The sequence below is a fragment of the Chaetura pelagica genome, unplaced genomic scaffold (assembly GCF_000747805.2).
Source record: "Chaetura pelagica isolate M959 unplaced genomic scaffold, ChaPel_1.0 scaffold79, whole genome shotgun sequence".
NCBI classification, from domain to species: domain Eukaryota; kingdom Metazoa; phylum Chordata; class Aves; order Apodiformes; family Apodidae; genus Chaetura; species Chaetura pelagica.
Window position 1 is genome coordinate 6,405,409 of NW_009969339.1, and position 22,622 is coordinate 6,428,030.

The 22,622-nt window shown below is 39.2% G+C and overlaps 1 protein-coding gene across 2 annotated transcripts in view; it reads right to left on the reverse strand.

The window, feature by feature from the left end:
- Positions 1–8,962: 8,962 nt before the first annotated feature.
- Positions 8,963–22,622, reverse strand: part of BRAF (B-Raf proto-oncogene, serine/threonine kinase) — a 63,696-nt gene continuing 50,036 nt past the window's right edge. Inside the window, exons 13-18 of one of the 2 annotated variants that reach the window (XM_010005827.1) lie at positions 21,267–21,313; positions 20,548–20,666; positions 19,649–19,780; positions 16,860–16,994; positions 15,887–16,040; positions 8,963–9,538 (exon numbers count right to left, since the gene is read on the reverse strand). In XM_010005827.1, the coding sequence (XP_010004129.1) occupies positions 9,516–9,538; positions 15,887–16,040; positions 16,860–16,994; positions 19,649–19,780; positions 20,548–20,666; positions 21,267–21,313 (610 nt within the window). In that variant the 3' untranslated portion in view covers positions 8,963–9,515. Of the gene's footprint in view, positions 9,539–15,665; positions 16,041–16,859; positions 16,995–19,648; positions 19,781–20,547; positions 20,667–21,266; positions 21,314–22,622 lie in introns of those variants that run through there. The other variant, XM_010005825.1, reaches the window with a different exon arrangement.

Genomic DNA, 22,622 nt, shown 5'->3' on the forward strand with positions numbered 1-22,622 from the left:
GGGCCTGACCGGGCCTCGGAGCCCCGAGCTGGCGCTGCGCTGGGCGCTGCAAGCGGAGGTGCTTCCAGAGGCAGAGGTGCCCGGTCTCTGCGGTACCGAGTGCCCAGGTCTGCGGGCACTGTTTCGCACGGCCTTCACATTCCAGGCCCGGCGCTCCCACGTTTGGCAACAAGGCTGCAGCAGAAAAACTGATACCGGAGTCGTAGCTTAACCTGCTACAAGTTAAAAACTTCCTTTATGCTGTTCTATAGACACAGCATTACCTAAACCTGGGGCCAAGCTCTGTTCTAGAGAGAAACCTGTGCTGTTGTCCCCTTGGGAGGTTTGAGGCTTTTGCTTGTTTCTCATTCTTTAATTACCCTCTCTCTTAAGATGCTGCGTTGCGTGATGGCTTCCAAAACAAAAAGCTTCAGCTGCTGCTGGGGGCAGCATGGGCACTATTGTGGAGGTCCTTGTCCTGCTTTCAGTGGTGGAAAAAGGATGGGTGAAAACGTTCTCAGGATTCTCTTTTGCTCCTTGCAGGTCCCTGGAACTAGAGGCCCCTGGAACCAAAGCTTTGGCTCCTCGGTCCTTATTTCAATAAAAGTTGATTGTAAACAAGCCCTAAACTAAATTGTTACTTGTTTTTTGAGTAGGATTTCTGAAGAATGAACATGACAGCGTTAGAGGTGGAATACTCGAGTCCACAGGAGCCTCAGTAATGTTTGATTGAGGTGCAATGTGCTGATCCCCCACCAAAAAAAATAAAGCAATATATCCATGTTCACAGATTTAAAGCTTACATGAATGTACAGTAGGTAAGAATCCAATCATTAAAGCTCTGCTAAACAACCATGAAAAAGGGTGGGGAGAAGTAAAACCTGTCCATGCTAGAGCTGCAGAGAAGCTAACTTAAAAGATGAGTGAAAACTTGTCAACAAATAACAGTTGGAGTAACAGTTGTCAGGGGAGCAGGGGATGTTCCCCTGAAGAGGACACAGACCAACTGGTGCCACACTTTTCCCAGGCTGAGGGGGAAGCCCCCTTGGGTATTATCAACCTCCAGAGGGCCAAGCTGAGGAGGCAGCAGTTCAGCATAAGGAAGATGAAAGTGAGCTGGGTTGCTCACCAGGCATCTCTTGGCTGTTTGGTTGTTTTGTTTTTTTTTTTCTGTCTGGAGTTACAAAGGAAGAGCAGCAAAATACACTCCCTTTAAGCACCTTAGTTGCACTTAGTGGCACTTCATGGAGAGGAGGAATTGTGAATTACATGATAAATGATCTCCTTCAGACTTTTCCATGCAGTCAATCTTTATTATAGCAGTATTCTCATATTCACATCAAGTACATAGAACTTTTTGCCTTTTATATAATACAGAGTTCTTTAAATAACTTTACACAGAAATAGTTTTCTTCAATCTGAATTCAGCTATCAAATTTTAATATGTTTTAAGTCTCCATGCTCTCTAACCAAACTGGACAATATTTCCCATTGTACAAATTTACATGAGAAAAAAAACTCCAAAGTACAAATGAAGGGACAACAAAAGTAAAAGGGAAAAGAACAAACAAGAAAAATAAGTTGTGTTGGCAATTACAGGGGAAACTTGAGAAGGAAAGAAGGAGAGTTGCCATGACCTATATAACAGAAAACCAAAAATAAACATTTTGTTATGAATTAAAAAATAAATACAAGTTTCAAAACAATTACTCCATTGCAGATTTTAAAAAGCAGCTATGGAAATCTACTAACACAATTGTTTTTTGTTTGTTTGTTTATTTTTTAAGTAACCAGACTGGACCTTCTACCTTGCAGTCATAAGCCCCTCAAAAACCTCTGGTGGTCAAAAAAATAAAACAACAGCTGAAAGGAATGTTGTGTTAGCACAGAGTTTAAACTGGTGGGACACATTTCATTGCACTAAGGAACAAACAAACAAAATCAAATCTGTATATAAATTTCCCTTTCCTCTCCTTACTAGGTATTTTGCCTCTCATAAACAAGCCTCTGTATTATGAGGTAATGCCATTGTCTTGACTATATATAAAAATAATCAAGTTTAAAGGATATAGATCTCTGTATCTATACACTTTAAACAAGCCAGTCCTCTCTGGCGCCCCCACAGGGTCCAGCGACCGAGTGCTACACCTTCCGTCCTTTAATGAAACGTGGGTTGTGCCTCTCGTGGAAACCCCCCAAGAGACTGGGGCACCTTTCCTAATCTAGGAAAGGCAGCCTGCGCTCCAGTCAGAAAGAGAGACAGTGCAAGTTGGTGCACAACAAACAGGTGTATCCTGCTCCTTCAAAACAAGGCAGAGTCTCAGAAGGCAACAATGGCCAGCCTGCATGTGTCTTGTGAGAAAGGGGAAAAGGGATCCCATGAGGCAGCTGATGACTGATTACTTTTGCAATTGCTTGAGAAAAATGTCACCTGCCTGGCCCTGGGAGACGGTCACTACACCTGAAAATAGGTGGAGAGGGAAGTTGGGACTGGAGGAGGAAGGGCCAGGAGGAATCCCCCTGCGCTCGCAGCTGGGATGCAGAGAGTGCAGGTGGGCTGGCTTCTGCATCCCCAGTAGGGGTAAATCCTGCTCTGGTGGATCCCAGCGGGGCAAGAAGGAGGGGGCAGGGCTCTCCCCAATCCCAACAAACGAGATCAGAAGAGAAGCAATGTTAAATGGGGTTGCCAAGACATGCAAGTTGGCCACTGTTGGGTTTCTGTCAGTTGAGGAGAAGTGTGGAGAGGGAGGAAGAAGTGTGGAGAGGCAGGTAGGACACGAGGCTCATGAAGGAATGATACGCTTTTTTTTTGTTGTTGTTGTTGTTTTGGTGGTTTTTCTTTTTTTTTTTTTCCTTTTTCCCCTTAAAGGTTCACAGCTTTGAATAAAAAAAGCACATTTATTGCACTTACATTTTATTTTAGGCAAGAGTTAATTTAAATTATGCCCTCAGAAACCCCCACCATCCCAAAATAACCCAACACCCAGGTTTGGTCCATTTTGCCCCCCTAGACCCACCATCCATGCCCAGGTGGTGGGCTTCATTTCTTCTCCTAATGTCCCACCCAACGCCCAAACACACAGACCAGTTGGTTTTTTTTTCAACTCAGGTGAACACAAAAATGCAACACAGAATGACATTTATAAAAAAACAAAACCAAGCCCCAACTGTTTTCCAAACCCAAACAAAAAAAGAAAACAATTAGTTTTTATCTTTTGTGGGTTACTTACTAAAAAATTAATGTCACACAAGACTTATTCTGAACTACGGCTGCTGCAAATATGACAAACTAGACAAATTGACCAGAGAGGCCACTGTGGGCTCTTAAGGAGGCTGGATGAGCTGAACACTCTGCTGCTGTGATGCAATGAAGCAAATGCCTAGGTAGGTAGTTCACAAGGTTCTAAACACTCTCTTCAGCTCCCTTCTCTTAATGAAAGAGTTTCTTTGTGATTTTGTTAAAAAAAAAAAAAAAATAAAAAAAAAATCCATTGTCTCAAGTGTACTCAAAGGGCAGAATTTGGAGCAGGAAGAATTATTCCAGATAATTTCTGGAACCTTAGTAAATGTTTTTACACTTTGCTTTCTAAAAAGAACAAAACCAAACTAAAATGGGTCTGATATTTTGTATGAACTGTGCATTTAAGACAATAACTTTATAACCATTTTGCCCACAGTCTTGCCCCAAAGAAGAAAAGGAAAAGATCCGAAAAAGCACTAATACCCAAATTTATGACTCCTTTATGGACAAGTAGGTTAAATATGACAGTCGTGTGTAGGTACTGCCAGAAGTCTACATAATCAGTTTGAAATTTGAAGAAATCAAATTAAAACATACAGGTTGCCCCTCAGCTGACAAGACACCTACCATCTCCCACGGTTAATGTGCAATGACAGTATGTGATCACTGGAGAGGAGCTGCATTGTGGAGAAACTGCAAGAGGCTGGAGGAAGAACTAAGGAAACCTGCTGGTATTTCAGAAAACAAAATTAACTGCGCTTTCTGGGACAAGGAATTAATTGTATAGTCTAATATATGTGAACTTAGATTACATGAGTGCTAGCCATTTATTTCTCCTCTTCTAGTGCTCGTTTTTCATCTGCTTCATTCCAAGATGCTATAACAGTGTAACTTTGGGTCTCTTCAGAGCTTTCTATTACTTTTCTTTAACAAGTTCTTTGTGCCTTTGGAGGGGGAGGAAGGCTTATTTTTAAATTAAATGAATCTCATTTAACTTTTGATAGAGCAGATTTCAAGCAGCAGGCTTACTGTAACTGAATTGGGTATCCTTCCATTCCTAAGCTTTGAAATAATCACAGGTATTTTGGGGAATGCTCTCTGCCCTCCCTTTACAGAAGTTTACCAACTCCAAACTACCTTATCTATAGTAACAGCTATATACAAGACTACTGCATCAGAAGTAAACCAAAGCCACCGCTCTAGTTACAAAGCACCTGGTTTACATTCTGTTGTACTTTTTAAGGTTGTGAAGGCACATGATCATTTGGCAAACTGCAAAGACTGTTTTGGGAAATCCCTATGTAAACCATTTACCAGAGAGGGTCTTGGCAGCTCTCTTTTCTGAAGTAAAGAGATAGGCCTGTTTTCACCTGATTTCACTCTTGGTTTACTCTATATTCTGCAGTTTTCCCAATTTCCTCCTTCCACGGTTTCCTAGTTATTTACTGCTGTCATGGTGCTGCTGACTTAGTAGCTTCTGTGTTAGCATCCTTGAACTTAAATGCAAAGAAAAGATTTTAACAACTTTGCTCTTCTGAAAATTTTACTTACTAGGTAAGAAGTAATGAAGCAATGAAGAAAGATATTTAAAATGCATGCCAATACAAACAGGAAGGGCAAATGCATGTAGAATCATAGAATCATCAAAGTTTGAAAAGACCTTCAAGTCCAGCTGGCTGCCCTAGATGCCCATGACTACTAAACCATCTCCTGAAACACCATATTCACCTATTTTTTGAACACCTCCAGGGATGGTGCCTCCACAAGCTCCCTAGGCAGCCTCTTCCAATACCTCACCACTCTTTTGGTGAAGAAATTTTTCCTAATATCCAAGTTGAACCTCCCCTGGCACATGAACAAGGCTGCAGTAAACAAAGTTCATTTTATAAACTTCTGAGTAAAACACAGAAAACCAGAACACCAAGCACCTTCCCAGAGATGCTGTAACAGTCCACTCAAGCAACTGCTTTCTAACTGAACTGGACTGTACCTGGAAGCTTTGCCTGTTGCATTGTGCTACTGGTGATTCTTTTTTCAACAGACAGAAGACACAATGTCTACAGTACTATGAAGCACTAGTTTGTGCTACACATGCTGCACTCACAGTCAAGAAGGGAGTGAAATCTACTGGCTGTGGAAGTGTGAAATGTCTACGTGCTTCTTCCCTAAACATAGCCTCCAGCTATCAAAACTTCAACTTGTACGTGTTTATGAGGTTTCTGGGGATCTGGCTTCCCCAAATGTTCTGTAAAATGCTAGATGTACTTATATCACCAGGCAAACCTATTTATGTGTCATCCTGACTGTGTTTTCCCCCAAGTCTTGGCATTTCTGGAAAGATGTGGTACTTATCAATAGTCAGTGTTTCATTCATTTTATGTCATGAGGGCCAAATTCTGTCTCTAACGAGCACGTACTAATCCAAGTGATGTTGAGAGAACACGGTGCGATAGCAGTACTTGGCCTCATTCTGCTGCTAGAGGATTCAGGTACAAGAAAAGATTATTTTTGATAAGCATAAAAAGCAGAAGTGGGTTCATTCAATGACCTGCACGAGTTTAGCAAAGAACTAAATTACTGGGCTAATTGTATCTGGGTCCATGTAGGACTTAATTCACACAGAAATTCCTTTCAAAATAACCAGGCCTCTATGCTCATACCATTGGGTCTAAGCTCCACTACAATGTTCCAGTTCCAGCCACAGGAAAAAACACTGTGCTAGCAAGGAAGATGTAAAAAACAGGGCTCTTCTAACAGTATGGAAAAGGAAAGGCAGAGGGAAAGGTGTATGTGTGGTTAATAAAGACATGAACAGCTGGGACTGGATACTGGTAGCTTTGCAAATAATGATTAGATAGTAGATACTGTAGAGCTAAAAGCAGTATGGCTGTCTAGATGCTTTATGGTTGGACTTGATGATTCTGAAGGTCTTTTCCAACCAGAACAATTCTGTGATTCTATTTGTCTCGACACATGCACATGAAATATGTGCTAACACTTCCATACTATGGCATGTGCTTTTGCTTCTAACACCACAGGGAAGCTTAAGAAATCTGGTGTAACAGACATAAATCTATTGGGTATTTGAGTTTACTTCCTTCATCCCACTGCTATACAGGGCACTCCATTTGTGTCTGTTCTTACCTCCCCTTTCACTAAACATCTACAGAGCACCTTTAAGACTGGTTCTGATGGCATGCAAAACATCCAGAAAAACTCCTGAAGGCAAAGATTGGGAAAAAATAAAAATACCAATTATTTACAAATCAAATTTCTTCCAATGTTTTGCATGATTATTACATGGGACCTCTTACAGAAAAACATTACTACAGCTATCTGGAGGGAAACAAATGTGAAAACCAGTAGAAATGCGTTCTGAAAGGACTTCTCTAAACAGCAGCCAAAAACTTGCACATTCCTCAGGGAAAAAAACAAAACAGAAAAACAAAACTACAAACAAACAAACCCCAGTAAAAAACCCCCAAAGATCACGTGTTACTTATAAAGTGCTTTGCATGGACAAGGACAGCAACTTTCCTTGTGCTTTTCCTATGGGCTCAAGAAGCATATTGTAGACTAACGAGTAAAGAACCTTCACAAAAATAAGTTCATTTTAAGCAAAGATAGAATGAAATTCCTAACAGTTCTATTTTAGCAGACAATCTTCTGCCAGCATGACCTTATGGAAGGAAATTAGGGCTTTCAACAAGCTCTGTGAAACAAATGACTGTTGAACCACCTGTACATTCTTGCTCCGATAACAGTTTATTTTGGGAGAACGTTAATTTCCAGTATGTCCGACATGTACAAATTAGGCCACAAACCATAGAGGGGCTTGAGGGAGAGTGAGCAGCGACTACTTCACCCTCTGGGAGTTTGTAAAGGCTCTTGCCTGCCTGCTGACCCCAGCGGCCCCAGGCTCTTTCCACCTCTTAGGTATTGGCCTCAAAAGATGACGAGGGAGCACTCTGATTTCACTGGTCTGCGCACCACTGCTCGCTCGTTAGCTTCTCCACATTGTAAAGTGGCTATTGCTACTATTTAAATTCCTGCCAATCTCAATAAGGAAAAAGCCTTACAGCATCTGAAGACCCACAGCAGACAAGAAAAAATTTGTGCTTTTTTTTTTTCTTCTTCTCTTTTTTGTTTTTAAAATGCATCCTGTACACAAAATCAATTTTATTCATGTACCAACATGAATCACTTCATTCTTGTAGTGACTATTAAGTCATTCACTATTGCTGTCTTGCTAATGTTTGTGGAATTAATATGAATACACAGTATTTCAGTTATAATTCCCACTTCAGATTAGTCCGGTCCCTATAACCTCAGTAAATACTTACTGACAAGCATAACATACTACCAGCAACACCACAGAACTCCAGGGTTTTAAAAGCATGTCCCACTACCAATGTGCATTTCTCCCTTCTCCAGGGAGCAACCTTCTGCATACAGAAACAGTCCAAATCCCCCAGAGAGAGAAGGACAGTGTCCTCACCCAATACACCCGTGTTCAGCGTGGACACCACATTCACACACATTTAACTCCTTCATTTATTTGCCATTATTTTAACACCCTCCATCTCCCCCCAGCAAGAATCTGCCAGCTCGAGGTGGGTCGGTTCTCCTGCCTCACCTGGAGGGAGTGGCACAAGGCAGATATGAATCAAATTCTGAAAACTGTCTGAGCTTTAATTTCTTTCTAATGTGGTCTGACTTGCCTCTGTACAAATAATTTACAAGTAATACCACATACCAGAGAACTCTGCAAACAGATCACATCACAAGATATTCTACTAGAGGTAAACAATGTGCAGAACTTTGAGTTGTTTTTTTCCCTGACTGGTTAACTTGTCAAAAAGCTACCAACCATTTGAAAACCAGGATTGGAGGACAGGAAAACAGAGCACTCTAATGGAGATACCGCCACCTTCATCCTAGTTTGCAAAGTGTACAAAAGGGAGAGACACATGGTTAAAGGGAAGAGATGACAGGGAAGGAAGCAATGAGAGAAGTAGTCAGCGTGGATCCAGCAAGTACCGTTTTTGTTTTGATCTAACAGCTTGCCATTAGGACAAGATGCTCCACATTTACACACACACTTATCAGAGGACGTTTAGTTAACAGGATAAAAATCCTTTAAAAAAAAAAAAGCTCTTGAAAGTACCAAAACATAATTTTTGGAATGTCTAATTCTAGGGGGTTTTGTATTTGTATTCAATTCAACCTGAGAACTTTTTTCCCCTTTTATGAAAACATTACATATTGGTAAGGTACCTGGCATTAACCTGCACCTTCATTTAAAATAAAACTTTTAAAGTAGGTACATACACCGTTCACAGTCTGTATCAGGAATTCTACAGACTTCAGATGCTGTGGTAGCATCATTGATAAATACATTGTGTCATATGATACAAAAAGAAAAAATAAAAGAGGATAATCTTGCTACATTTTTTTTTTTTTTAACTTCAGTTTGTTGCTGGACCAACAAAAGAAGGATGTAACTGATCCTTCTAAAAGACGTTGTATATGCACACACCAAGAAAATACCGGAAAAGGAGAAGGTTACGGTTGGTGGTTGTTTGTTTTTCGAAGAAGTGATAAAGTAAATCTGAAAAAAGGTGCAGCAGCAGCATCCCCTTTTCCTTCAGATTAACCACTTTGCCTTTGGAGTAACATTTTCTCCATCTTCTATCACCCCATACTTTACATTTTACTGGAATAAAACCAAATAATATAGACAGATTTAGGCATCTGACATTGTCATAGAGTGAAAAGGGGATACTGCATTGTCCATAAATCAGTGAGTACAACAGGAAAACAAAAGATGAGAAGGGAGGAGGATTCTTTTAAATTAGCACTCATCAGATACTCAGCCTCTGATGGTACGTTGTTAGAGGGAGAAAGCCGACCAGCAGACCATCCAAAGCAAGTCTCCTAAGTTGCAGCAGCAGTTCCATCCCCTCATGCCCGAGCACCACAGTCAAACCACGAGTGCCCTCTCCTCTCTCCTGGGAATGATGCCAACGGCACAGGCAGCCACTGCGGGTCTCCGAATGCACGTGGTGGTTTGTGTTGAAGGAGAAACACTGGCAGCAGAGGATTCTGGTTCCCAAAAAGGTACTTTTTTTCCCATTGTGTTGGACTGGCAGTTCCATTCTGCTCCACTTTTAAGCTTATGGATATCTTTTCTAAATTACTTTAGGTTTTGTGGAGCAGAATAGAGTTTTGATGTTAAGGAACTGTAGGAACACAAGACTTAAATAACAGAGTGGGTGCTGCCATGGTGCTGTGGCTACTTGAACGCTGCAAACTCTCCTGTAGAGGGAGGACAAGAGCTTGGTTTAAATTGGTGATTTCAGCTCCTAGGCGGTCAGAGATTTTCTCCAGCCTAGTTGAACATTAGGTTGAATATAAAAGATGTTAAAAAATGCAAATTGTTAAAACTAAAGCACAAAAGAATACACAGTGAAAGGACATTGAATACAGACCCAGCACGCTTGACCGAAAAAGAATTTCTTGAAAGCAAGCTGTACGCATTCTTCCCAGGACAGGGGTATAAAAGTTCAAGCAAAGTCTAATTTATCATGCATTTGAAAATAAAAAGGTGTCAGTTTACTTTCACTTTAAACTTCCTATTGCACATACATCTTCCTGAAAAGAAACAATTGCAATAAATGCATCGGATTTTAAACTGATTTCTATTTGCTGTAAAACTGTTCTAATAACAAAGAACAACTTGACACGCCCATTAATGTTTAAAGACCATATACAATAAAGTGCCTGAATATCAAACCAGTATTAAAGAATGCTAGAATCTGATTTAGAGACCAACATAGCAACCTACTGTGAGAAAAAAAAAAGAATGGTGAGATTGTCTTCTCACTCCTAGACCAGAAATTATGCCTTGCTAATAAGGGGGCACAACAAAGGAACCCCATGTTTTCTTCAAAATTATTGAATAAACAATGATTCTATGCAGCACTTTCACATGCAATGATCTCCAGAAATGCCATGAGATAGACTGGTAGTCCCATGTCCCATTTTGAATATGATGAAACTATGGCACAGTAAACTCACCGCCCTAAGTCTCAAGCTTGCCAGGAACTGAGTAGATGCTGAAACTAAGATAGTCATCCTCTTAATCTTATACTTTAGCCAAAAAATTTCCCTGTTGCCCACAAAGAAGTTGTATTCTATAGGATTTTTAGGAAAGGTTATCCAATTGTGCTTAATCAAAAGAACTCGCGAGCAGGAGAAAAAGAAACGTACGTACAACTCCCTGTTGTTGGGCCCTACGTGAATTTTGGAAAAGTTCCTTGAAAGCACTCCTCAGAGCTCTCCTAAAAATGAAGAACTGACAGAAGAGCACTTTTGTTCTAGTCAACATGAGTGTGTGAGTATATTATATCCAAGTAATTGCTCCCTGTCTTGGTGTCCTTCCATCCTTCCAAGAGTGAGTGTTTTGTTGGTGTTGGTTTTTCTGAAGATTCTTATTCTGGATATTGGAAACAAACCAGAAATATCCCTGCAAGCATATTTTTAGACTGATAGTATCAGTTCCATGGAACATCTTGCTCTATAAAGAAGGGAACCAACAAAATGATCAGCAGTTTACATAGGGAGGAGGAACAAAGGGCATCTATAGGGCCTGGCAGTGACAGCTGATACAACTGATCTAAGGGAACACGAGGAAAGCAGGGAGAGAGAAGGCTCTGTGCCTGGCAGGAAATGAGAAGGGAGGGCATCCAAGGTCTAAAGTAAGACTGGCTGGCACAGGGGGCTATCACAGACCTCAAGCTCTGTGTGTCTTGATATACTATGGTAGTAGTTCTAAGTTATAACAACAAAAGATCAAAAACTTCACAATGGCTCTAACTGCCTGCTTTACTAGCTCTACCAACTGATAAAAACCTTGTTTTAAAACACTCTGAATATTTGATAGTTTTCTTTGCTTCTCTCTGGTACATTTCCCCTGTCTTCCAACTCTCTTCACAACATATTCTAGAAACATCTAAATTTTTTTACTAACTTCCTCTGCCCCCACTTTTTTTTTTTTTTCAGAGAAGGACAAAAAAGTCATCAAGTATTGCCTATGAGGCTAATTTTTAAGAATGACATTCATGCTTAGCTACACTTTGAAAACATGCTCTGCTTAATTTATTTTTCAGTCTGCTTTCCTAAACTGCTGATTAAAGATCAATTTATAAACAAAAGATTGCTCCCTCATTACTCATCTTGTCCTTCTGCCCATTTCTGGTAATAATATAGCTTTTAATAGTTGTATAGGGATTTTAGAAGATAAAAGATGAACAATTAATTGGGAAAGGGCAGTGGAAAAACAAGATCAGAAATCCAGAAGCATTTCAGATAAAATGATAGTTATAAAAAGGTGATTTTCAGACCTTTCTTCCATTTAAATAAAACCTTAGCAAAGATTTTTATTTTCTTTTACAAGCTAAAGCTAAATCCCCCCATTCAAAATTCAGGTGCTGATTCAATCCCACATCAATGGGAGACCACAACAGGTGACATGTTCATCTAATAATAAGATTAGGTTGATTGAACATGTATAAAACATGGTTACCAGTAACAGCTTTCCCTAGATGAGGAGTGTAGATGGCTAATCCTACCCACGTACAGAAATCTTCCCTCCTGCCAGGTGTTGACAGGACTTCCTCAGGAGTAGCTACAACACTATGTCACCCTTTCTATTCTAAAGATGGAAAATATCTGTAGCTAGTTCTTTTATCTTCTGAAAGAAACACTATTTGTAGAAGAGGGCCAGAGAACACAGGCAACCTGTTCCTAAGACCTAGGTGCATACAGATAAATTAAGTAGTTCACTGTTTTCTAGCAGGACAGGTAGATCTTGCCTGGGAGGAGTGAATGGATAAAACAAAGCCAGCTTTAGCAACATGACCTAATATGCCCTATCCTGCAGGACCAGGATCATCCCGATTCTGCTCTGCTAAGTCTTTGGACACAGTTCTGTAACAGTCAATGCTAATTTAAACTGGGTTTACAGCAGTTCCATTCTCCCTTCTGACCTGAGCAGTAGAGGAATGACCTGCCTGTTGTGCCATGCTGGCACTATCTGCCTCTGAGGAAAGATGGCTCAAGGAGCTAACCCACTAAATGCTGTCTCAGGCTAGTGGGCAAGGAGAGTTTTCTAACCAGTTTTTGAAGAGCTGCTCTGTTGGTGGTAGGGGAAATCCACTCAACTGTGCAGCATGGGCTTGTGCAACTGGAGAGCATCTGCCGGTGCAAGGGTAAAGAGCTGGGCCATGGCTGCTCCAAATTAGATCACCTATGAAACCAGCCACATAGTTAGCAATCTGGGATGTGGAAATACACATTTTTATTCATTGTAAGACAGACATCTGATGTGCTTTTTACCAAGCAGAAGTTTGGATATTTGCTTTGTCTGGTAACAAAGAAAATCCTTTCCAAAAGATGGATAGTATTTTAAAATCTACACTTCTTGCAGAGCCCTTTCAAGTTAGTTGCTACACTCTTCTCTTGATACATGAAAAGCAAGTGGAAACTATTTTAATGCACACTTTCAAAAAATCTATACTAAAAAGATGACAAAATAATTTCATGTTTGGTCCAAAAAATATATTCTAAGGACATATTCTGAGTTAATATGCTGCCCCTGATTCCTGGAAGGATTTAAGATGTAGTTACCAACCTCTGCTCTGACAAATTTTAAGTTATCTGGGTTAATGAGGTTACTAAGGTATATATGCAACACCTTAACTGTACTCCTTACCCTGGGGTTGATGCCATGTTTCTCAGAAGAATCATAATCAGAAGGATGGCTCAGGACCCATGCCAGGTTTGCCCACTGAAGTGGAGAGTAACTGACTTATCAAAGGGGAAACACCAAATTCCAACACCTTGCCTGGATTACATTCACACGCAGAAAAAAGTATGACAAAGAGGCAGTTTTCTGTTGAGTCTTGCACTGATCATCTAGTATGGATGCCATGCACTGGCTAAATAAAAAACTGGAAGATACACTGATGTGGATAGCTAGCATCCTCAGAAGACTACACAGCAGCATTTATAAGTATCTGGTCCTTCTCAAAGGTACCAAGACAGATTTTGTTTCTATACTGAGATGCAGGGAAGTGAAAAAAAGAAGGAATTTCACATTTCACATAGTGTACTCTAGTCCTCCTGAAAAGCCCAGGATCCAACAGGCATGTTTTCAGGACTGACAGGTATCTGTTTCTAAACTATATAGCTGAGTTGCGTCTTTGAGAACACTGACAAAATCTATAGATGTATTTAGGTATCTTCATCCTACCTAGGTTCCCAAACCTCACTGAAGCAACAATTACAAACTCTAGAAGTTACAAGTCTAAATGCCTTTATGTCAGATAAAATTAATGATCCACGAAAAATGTTTAGCGAGAAGCTAAGATCACATCATGGCCATGGACCACATACTGTGCTCAATGTGTGAGAACAGGTGACACAGGAAGAATTCTAATGCACTTGACCATACAGCAGAACATGTGGCCAAATGTATCTAAGGACTGCAGCACTTCTTCCCCCATAATTGTAGTTCCCATAGCAAGGGTGAACAACCTTTAACAAAAAGGAGCACAACCCTACTTCTTCAAGGAATAGCTTGTTTGAACTGATCTGGCAGACCTGAAAAACAGCAAGCCTTGGCAGAGCAGTGATGATGATTCTGCACTCTCTGTAACTCCCTGTGTGGTTACACCTTTTCTGCCTGGGATTGTGCATTTCTAGATTCTACAAGAGACCCAGCAGCCACATCTTGCTCTTACTGAGATGGGCGTTGCAGCCTGTATGGAATATCATATCCCAAAGCTTAAGAAGCATTCCTCCTCACTGTCTAGAACTTAAAAAGAAATAAGGAAAAAAAAAACAACCCCACTTAAATCCTGGTTTTGTTTTAAGATATGCCAAAATGAGATGGAACTACCATAAACATGGAAAACAGATTTTTTTAAAACAGTAACAACTTTTGTCCTCCATAACTATTTCCATAGATATAGATTTTAACAGCTGAATTTTCTTGACTACCAAAAATTAGAAAAGTTCGTTTCCAAACTGTTCCAACAGAAAAAGCCAAGAAGACCATTAGAATCCAGCCAGAAAATATAGAAAATTATCTACATCTCTTCAAGCTCTCTAACTCAGCCTCCTGTTTTAAAAGGCTTAGTTGCCAGACAGCAATAAAAGAAAACCTTTTTTGAATTCCTGATTTATTTCAAAAACCTACTGCTAGCAACATGTGACCTTGGCTGTAAGTATGTAAAAAAAAAGCCAGTAAGAACACTCCTGGCCCTTGAAGTCCTAACAAGAGCAGCAACAGCTTGTTTCTGATGCAGAAGAACCTGCAAAAATTAATAGCTTGGCAGTTTAAAACCAAGAAACCTACATAATGAATTTCAGAACATGCAAGAACACAGTCAATAACGTTATCGTTTTTATACCTGACATAGAAGCCTGATATAACCTGAATTACTACTCTGATTCACTTGTTCCAGAGGAAAGCTCCAGAGAAAAAACCCTGATCTTTAAAGAGAGCTGAAAAGATCTTGGTAAGGTACCTAGCTTTCTCAGTTAGATATCTACTGTAACTGATCAATTTGAGTCAAACTAGAGGATTTTATATGGAAGTGAAAAATAACAATTCCTCATTGAACGGAAGTACGTTCAGTGGTATTTTTACAATATTAAAGTACTTCAAAACTTTAATCTCAACAGCATTCACAGTATAATACTGATTTCCATTAAAAGAACTGCTTTTTCAAATCCTCTTTTCCTATTTTGGGTGTTAACAGCCTTTTCTCCTTAAAGTATTTGGTCATGCTTGAGATTTAATTTTTTTTTTAATTTTGAAATCGTTGCTAATTGCAGGACACAGTGACCATTACCAGCAATCTTGCAGTTCAGCAATAACAGAGATTGAGAATTTCTTCTATGCAGCATTGTAACAGGACATTTTAAGACAGTATAAACTATAATGGGTCAGGGTATTTAGGCAAAAGAAAAACCAAACCCCTTGCCACCACTCCTCTGTAGGGAGAGACGTTCTCTAAACAGCACTAATTTAATCTTCAGCTTTCAAAATAAGTCACATGTCACTAAGGTCTTTCTTTGGATTCTGTGTTGTACCTGCTCACTTCTGCTGACCATGAGAATTTTCTACTGGGCTCAGCCTTGAAGCTAAGTTTATTTTTCCAGTTGTTTCCCACATATAAGTATCTTAACTGAGCAATCTAAACCCTATTACACAAATATAATGACTTCAACTGAAGTAAAAAAAAAACAACAACCACCAAACCACCACAGCTTGAGTAACTACTTCCAATCAATAAACTAGGCAAAAATGACACCCAACGACCTTAAGAGAATTTTTTCTTGTTTTGAAGTGACTTTTCCATTTCTCTAATGTAACCTTATTTTCTTGTGCCAGCTGTTCCCAGGGCATTCCTTACCAACACACACTGTGCTCAGGACCAGTGTTAGGAAGAGAGTCTCCATTCCCTCAGTAAACCTTAAAGATATAGCTGGTAGGAACAGAGAACGTACACACGTGTTGCACGAACAGGAACACACCAGCACACAGACACACAGGCACATGCTTTCACATTGCTTTTCAGTGCACTGGAAACCCACCGTATCCCCCTGCTTGGATGGGTGTTTTTGGAGAAGCACAAGCATACAGACTAAAATCCTCTGTCTGGAAGCCAGCCCGGTTTAATGAGGGCTCAGATGCACTGCGGTGAATTTTTGGCAATGACCGGGCCAGAAGCTCAATGGAGGCAAGAATCTAAAAAAAAGTAAAAAATAAGTGATCAAATCTGTTGTTCTGAAATTGTGGCACTCTCTTAAAACCAAAGTCAGAACATCAATTAACTACAGAAAAAAAATTATATACAAATTTAAACAGAAACTTTAAAAAATAAACTATTGAATTGCACTCTGATGTCTATATCCTCAAAAAGCTGTAAGGACATTTTGGGAATAAACTGTCTCATATTCCCCTTTAAAAGAGCATATAAATATCCATCTGTAAGTATAACGTATATAGTTACCCTCTATCTGCCTCCTAGTTTATGCACCAGTAACTATACCCACCACCACTGCAAATAAACACAGCTTTAGCAGCGGTCTATTTAACACCATTTACCAAAAAGCCAGCAGAGGGAGCTCGTTATTTTTCGTAAACAAAAAAAATATAAGGTTCCACTCCAGCTTTTAGAATTCAAACCTTCCTCAGCAGGCATGATAAATCTAGTTTTGTGACAACACTATCAGTTTCCCCTCATAAAGTTTGGAGGAGAGCAAGGAGAGGTGTATAAAATTTTCTGAGAACTTACACAACAAATTTTACTTTGTGTGCCTAATTGTGATTATTAATTTCACTATCTTGGAGTTTCCAACACATAAACACAAGTCATTTTACTAGCTGCTATCTGATTTGAAAATAAGCTTTTCTAACTAAAAAGCACTAACCAGCTACTGAACCACTACTCTTAGGAAGTCACGTTATACCACTAAGAAAAAAATTATTGAACTGGCCAATTATCTTTATTTTTAATATTTGAATTGTAAAGTCTACTGTGAAGTAAAGAGGAATATTCCTCACCTGTGGAAAAAGGGGTCTCTCATCTCTTTTCTTTTTTAAGCATTCTGCCATTAGTCTCTTCATAGCTTTTGGACAGTTGCTCCGTACTTTGCTGAGGTCTGGAGATAAGTATCCTCGTCCCACCATAAAAATGATCTTTATTTGAGGGGAAAAAAGATGAAAGGGGAAGAAGATGAGTCCATAAAACAAGCAGTAACAAAAGATGAACATTTTGCTAGACTATTTTAGTCCCAGAAGCAAATTTTCTGCTCCCAGGAAACATTACCTGTTATTGAAATTACTAAGTTTCTTAGAGCAATGCTTGATAACCTATTTAGTTCAGAGGAAAAAAAAACAGATTTTTTTTTTTTCTCCACCTCCTGAGAGAGATTTCTGTGGAACTTGAACACTAGTAAATGGTTGCCATTTTTAGCAATAACCATCTAAGGAAGGGTTCAATGTCAAAAACTGTTCCCAACAAAATGTTACATAAACAATAAGCAACTCCATGTCAGGAATAGAATGCCTAAAATAAAATATTCTGGTTTATATTATAAGTCAACAGCAAATTCACACTGAAAGGCATTTTTAGAAACACATGGGCTTCAGATATTAAAACCCCCCTACCTTTTGAGAATAAATTCCTTTATGCACTTTTCCACTACAAAAGCCTATTCTTGACATCTGACCACCTCCCCCTCAAAAAAACCCCAACAAAACAAAAAAATCCCCCAAACATAAACAACAAAACCTCAAAAGAAAAACTGCCTCTCCTCTGGAGGAGACAGACAGGCTTTGTATTTTGACAGTAATTACGTTAACATGGAACGCTTACATTTCACCTAAGGATAAAGCTTAAGCATAAAACAAAGTAAACTAATAGAAAGCAGGAAGGTCTCAATATGGTTATCGTTCTGTTAAACATATAAAAAACCCCATCAAACATCATCATGTCGAGCCAAGGTCAAATGCAATGTGGTTTGAGTAGTGCAGTCGTGCTGACACGAAAAAAGCCCTTTCAAACTAGCTCATCAAAGTCCCATTCATGTTGCAGCAGGTAAGCGCTACCTTTTCTGAATACCCTGAGAGTCCCAGCAGGTGTATCATACCTTATCTTTAACGAAGTCTAACTAATTCATATATTGACACTGGCAAAAAAAGAAAAAGAAACAACAACAAAAACCCCCCACATCTCAAGCAAGCTTTACATGTTATTTATACTAACATAGTCCTGGTCCTGTTTCAGCTTTCTGATTCAGTCGCATCTGTGTTGGCATCAAGGAGTGTAGAACTCCCATATGGTTTCTTTAGAAATCCCCAAGTGCCAGAGCTACATTTCATAGTAAAGACTAGTGTACCCTATCCCTTACCTCTGCTGCAATGAGACTCACCATCATCAATAAGTTACTCTTTTCTAAATAATTACACTACTTGAGTTGAAACTATTAAAGTGTTGTTATTAATGTTTCCAATACTATATTTCCAAATGAAACAGGGATTAAACTTCTATTTTAACTAAGATAAAAGAGAATATCACTAAAACAACAGACTTGATCTAGAAAAATCTCTTCTAGTGAGAGAAACACTCTGAGGTGAAACAAGAATGATGCTTTGCTCACTAAGGTTCTTACTTTTGTCATAGCAGCTGATGTAGATGCACCAACACAGTGATATTTATGTCTTTTCAGACAACAGACCATTGAGACACTATATCACATTTTATATGTTGGCTTCACTTGCAATTTAGAATTTGTTTCAGCACTCAGCTGTTAGCACACACAGCAAATGGGTTCATCTTTCAAATCTCAAAAAACCCCCAACCAATAATGCATGAATACTGCTTTTAGAAGGCTCTACCTATCTGACCAGGAATCCAGACACTTCCCTTCTTTCAAAAGGCAAATAAAAATACTAAGTAAAAAAAAGGAGTCACTCCAAATTTAATGAATAGGGATTAAGAGTTCTGACAAATATGGAAGCAGCCTTATAAAATGGCATTCACAGATGAACGTTGCTATGGTTGCAATTCTCAAGTACTGACAGCGAAAAAAGAAGGGATGCAGACACAGATACATAAATATATCACCACCCAGACATGAAATAGTTTACACCAAAGATCTTGATGCATAGATGCTATTTTCAGATTAGACAGAGGAATAATGAATCAGATATGCCTTCCCAAATGTGCCTATCCTGTGGTGATATATTACAGGCATGTGGTATGTTTGGACTTAAGGAATATTTGTTCGCAATTAAATAATCTTCTTCCAGGATCCACAACTCTGGAAAGTCACATACTCCATCAAGCAGGATTTGAGAAATGCTGATATCCTGAAATTCAATTAGATGGTGCATGCATTTCTCAAGACTGAAATGAATATAAAGCATTCAGCGAGATGATTGCTGTTCCATTTTGTCAGTCCTGTTGCTGAACTACTGCTCAATGCAAGGGGAAGCAGTGGGAGGAAAGAGGAATACCTGAACACATGGAGGATCATTTCACCTTTGCAGAACTATTCTAAACTAGATTACTATTAACTAACCTGCTCTCTCCCTAATAAGTATCCTGGCAACCAGCTCAGAAGCTGAAAATCTATACTTGAAGTAAAAAAGAACAAAAAAAATACCTCAAGAGAAGTAAATTGGTGCTATGTTGCTGAGGCAGATCTAGACAATGTAGAAATGTCATCTCGTAACATTAGAATCAGAAACACAAATCAAACACACAGAACAGCAGAATGTGCACCTCACAAGGCTGAATCAATCTCCATTTCAGGCCACAGCTGACTCAAGTCAAGCCCTTCCCTTACCTGGTCCCTGTTGTTGATGTTTGAATATGGTAACTGTCCAGTCATCAGTTCATAAAGAACAATCCCAAACGCATACACATCCGACTGAAAACTATATGGGTTTTTATCTTGCATTCTAATAACTTCTGGTGCCTGTACCATGAAAGGAAAGAAGTTGTTTTTATTTCACCATATCAGGCTGCACTTCACATACCAGGAACAAAACATGGACTTGTCCCGAGTGTAACAACTGCAAGGCCCAATCTTGCCTTCAGATGTTACCAGGTCCTAATATAGAGTGTATGTTCACAACAATCTCAAAATCCATTGGTTCATTTTAGCTTAGTGATCCCTTTATTCCTCTACAACAGAACATAATTACCTTGTCCAGGACAAGAAGCTATTTTGAAACTAGAATTATGACAACACTTAAAATAATGCCAATAACAAAGCCTTTGGTCCCTTTCAGGGAGTAAAGGCAAAAGCAGGATCTCACAGAAGGTTGTAACTATACTTCTTATTAAGACTTAGGCAAGTTGTACAACCTCTTGAGAGTAACCATGTTTGAATCCTTAAAAGAACATCTTACTTTTGGCTAAGCTAGCTCCTCTGCTCCCTTGCATGATGTTTTCCATGGCTTTTCCTTCTCCTTAACTCTGGTTTAATCATACCCTTAGCCACTATTTTCTTTTCAGTTTAAGCCACAGAATAAGACACTAACACTTTTTTTTTTTTTTTTTTTTTTTTTTTTTTTTTTTTTTTTTTTTTCTGACCACTGGAAAATGCATGTTTAAAGAGAAGCATTCATTTAGTACTTCATATTACTGCTTATCTTTTCCAGCTTAAGACAGCTTGTACACAACTTTGGCCAAAGGCAATTACATTTTTTGAAACAAACACACCACTTCTCCCTTGCTTACCATCCATAGAATAGATCCAGACAACTGTTCAAACTGATGGGATCCACTCCATCGTGATTTCACTGTAGCTAGACCAAAATCACCTATTTTTACTGTGAGGTCTTCATGAAGAAAAATATCTAAGGGGGAAATGTTAAGGGAAAACAAGCAGTACTGGTCTTGCCCTACAAAAACAATAAACAGCTACAAATCAGCAATATGAGACATAACAGTTTTAACCATCCACCACCATGGAAGAAGGTTTTCATATAATACAGGTTCTTAGCAGCTTGCATTGTGAATTATGGTACTTAAGGATTACATCATTAATGACTGGGCTAGTGCTGAACACACCATGGTCCAGGTGGTGTTCTTGAAATGCCAAGTACTTTATTGAAATGTCAAGTACGAGACAAGCTGAAAATATTCCATGAGTGAATCGGTGTAATCTTTCACTAATTGCAGAAACCAAATGGTGCAAAAATCTTTGAGATACCAAAATGAAACTTGCCACATTATTGCAATCACATCAGTAGACATAGTAAGTATTCCTTAAGTTGCTGCTAGTGATATTACTACTTCTAAACAAAATTTCAACTCAGCAAATACGCAGGCACGAACAGCTTTTCACATCAGAAAGTCCATTTCTGGCAGAAAAAAGCCCACAAGACAAAATAAAAAACCCACAATGACCCAGGAATGCTGTCATGTTCCACAGTCACATCTCTGGGAAAGGATACTATTACTCTTGAGGTCTCTGTGGATGATTGACTTGGCATGCAAATAACTGAAAAGGAACATCATAGATTAGGTGGATTAAATTATATTTCACTAATCAACAACTCAAAATTCACTGTATTACTGGAACACAAATTCTGTAGATATTCAAACTACACATTATCAAGGTGGTAAAACTTTGGTTACCCATGACAGTTCCTGCAACAGTCACAGGAAAAAACCCAACCCAAAATAAAATAAAGCTTAGATTTCTAGCTCAAACCTGATGCTGCTGAAGAATAAAATAATGATACACCAACGTCTGCTTTTCAGTTCTAACTCAATAAAATATTGTAACTAAAAAAAAATAAAAATAAAAGAACTTCAGTAGTTTTTTACAGGTCATTCATTCAGTGCTGAGGGTTCTGTCTCCCAGCCTAAACGGTGACTGTCAAGACACTTTGAAGGCAGGCCAGTCACATCTTTAGGTGTTTCTAAATTGCAGGAGCTAAATGTGCTTCCCAGCCAGTGTGTACTCAAGTATGCTGACTGCTGTTTAGCATGGGACTGGTAGAAAGATTCCCTAACTGCAGACTGGATAATAGATTGCAGGGAACACAGAGGAGAGTACTTGCCCCACAGCACAGATACAGCCTAAATTAGGCAGCTAGTCTCCCATGGCTCTTTGTTTAGGCAATGAGATTGGCACAAACCTGCTGGAAAAGCCCCAGTTTGTGTCTCTGCTTTGAATCATGCTCATAAAACAGCTCCTGCGTCTCCACTACCTACAGAGGGAGCCTGGGGAGATGAACAGGCTAACAGAGGGCTGAGGCTGGTTGCTTCAAACACCTCCTCCACCTCCTGACAGAAAAGGTAATAGAGCATTTAGTAGAAAAAATGGTACAATTAACTGCAATCATCACAGAGGTTTTCCTGCTGGAGAGCAATTTCTCTGATCTTACATCAGTGTTCTGATTTTGACACACAATATTAGGCTAGTTTTGTAAACTCTCACTCTCTCAATTGCCATTTATGGGAGTAAGGATTACTTACACTCCTTAGAACAAAGTAGGTATGTTTTCTTCAAATGCTGAAATCTATTATTAAGAGAGCCACAATACTTATAAGAGAAGGAGAAAAAAAAAAGATTATTTTTGCTAACAGGGCTGCCTGCCTTCTGCACTGTCTTAGAGGATTCTGTTCTTTCTTCCATAGGGTGTTTCTTTTTAAACTATATTTTACTTCCTACCATAAGACTATCTGTGCTCTGAAGATGATAAAGCCTGGAACAGAAATCTTTGCTCACAAGATTGAAAGTTTAACTACACTGTAATTACCTTTATTCTACTATCTAAGACTACATTTCCTTGATGATTCTC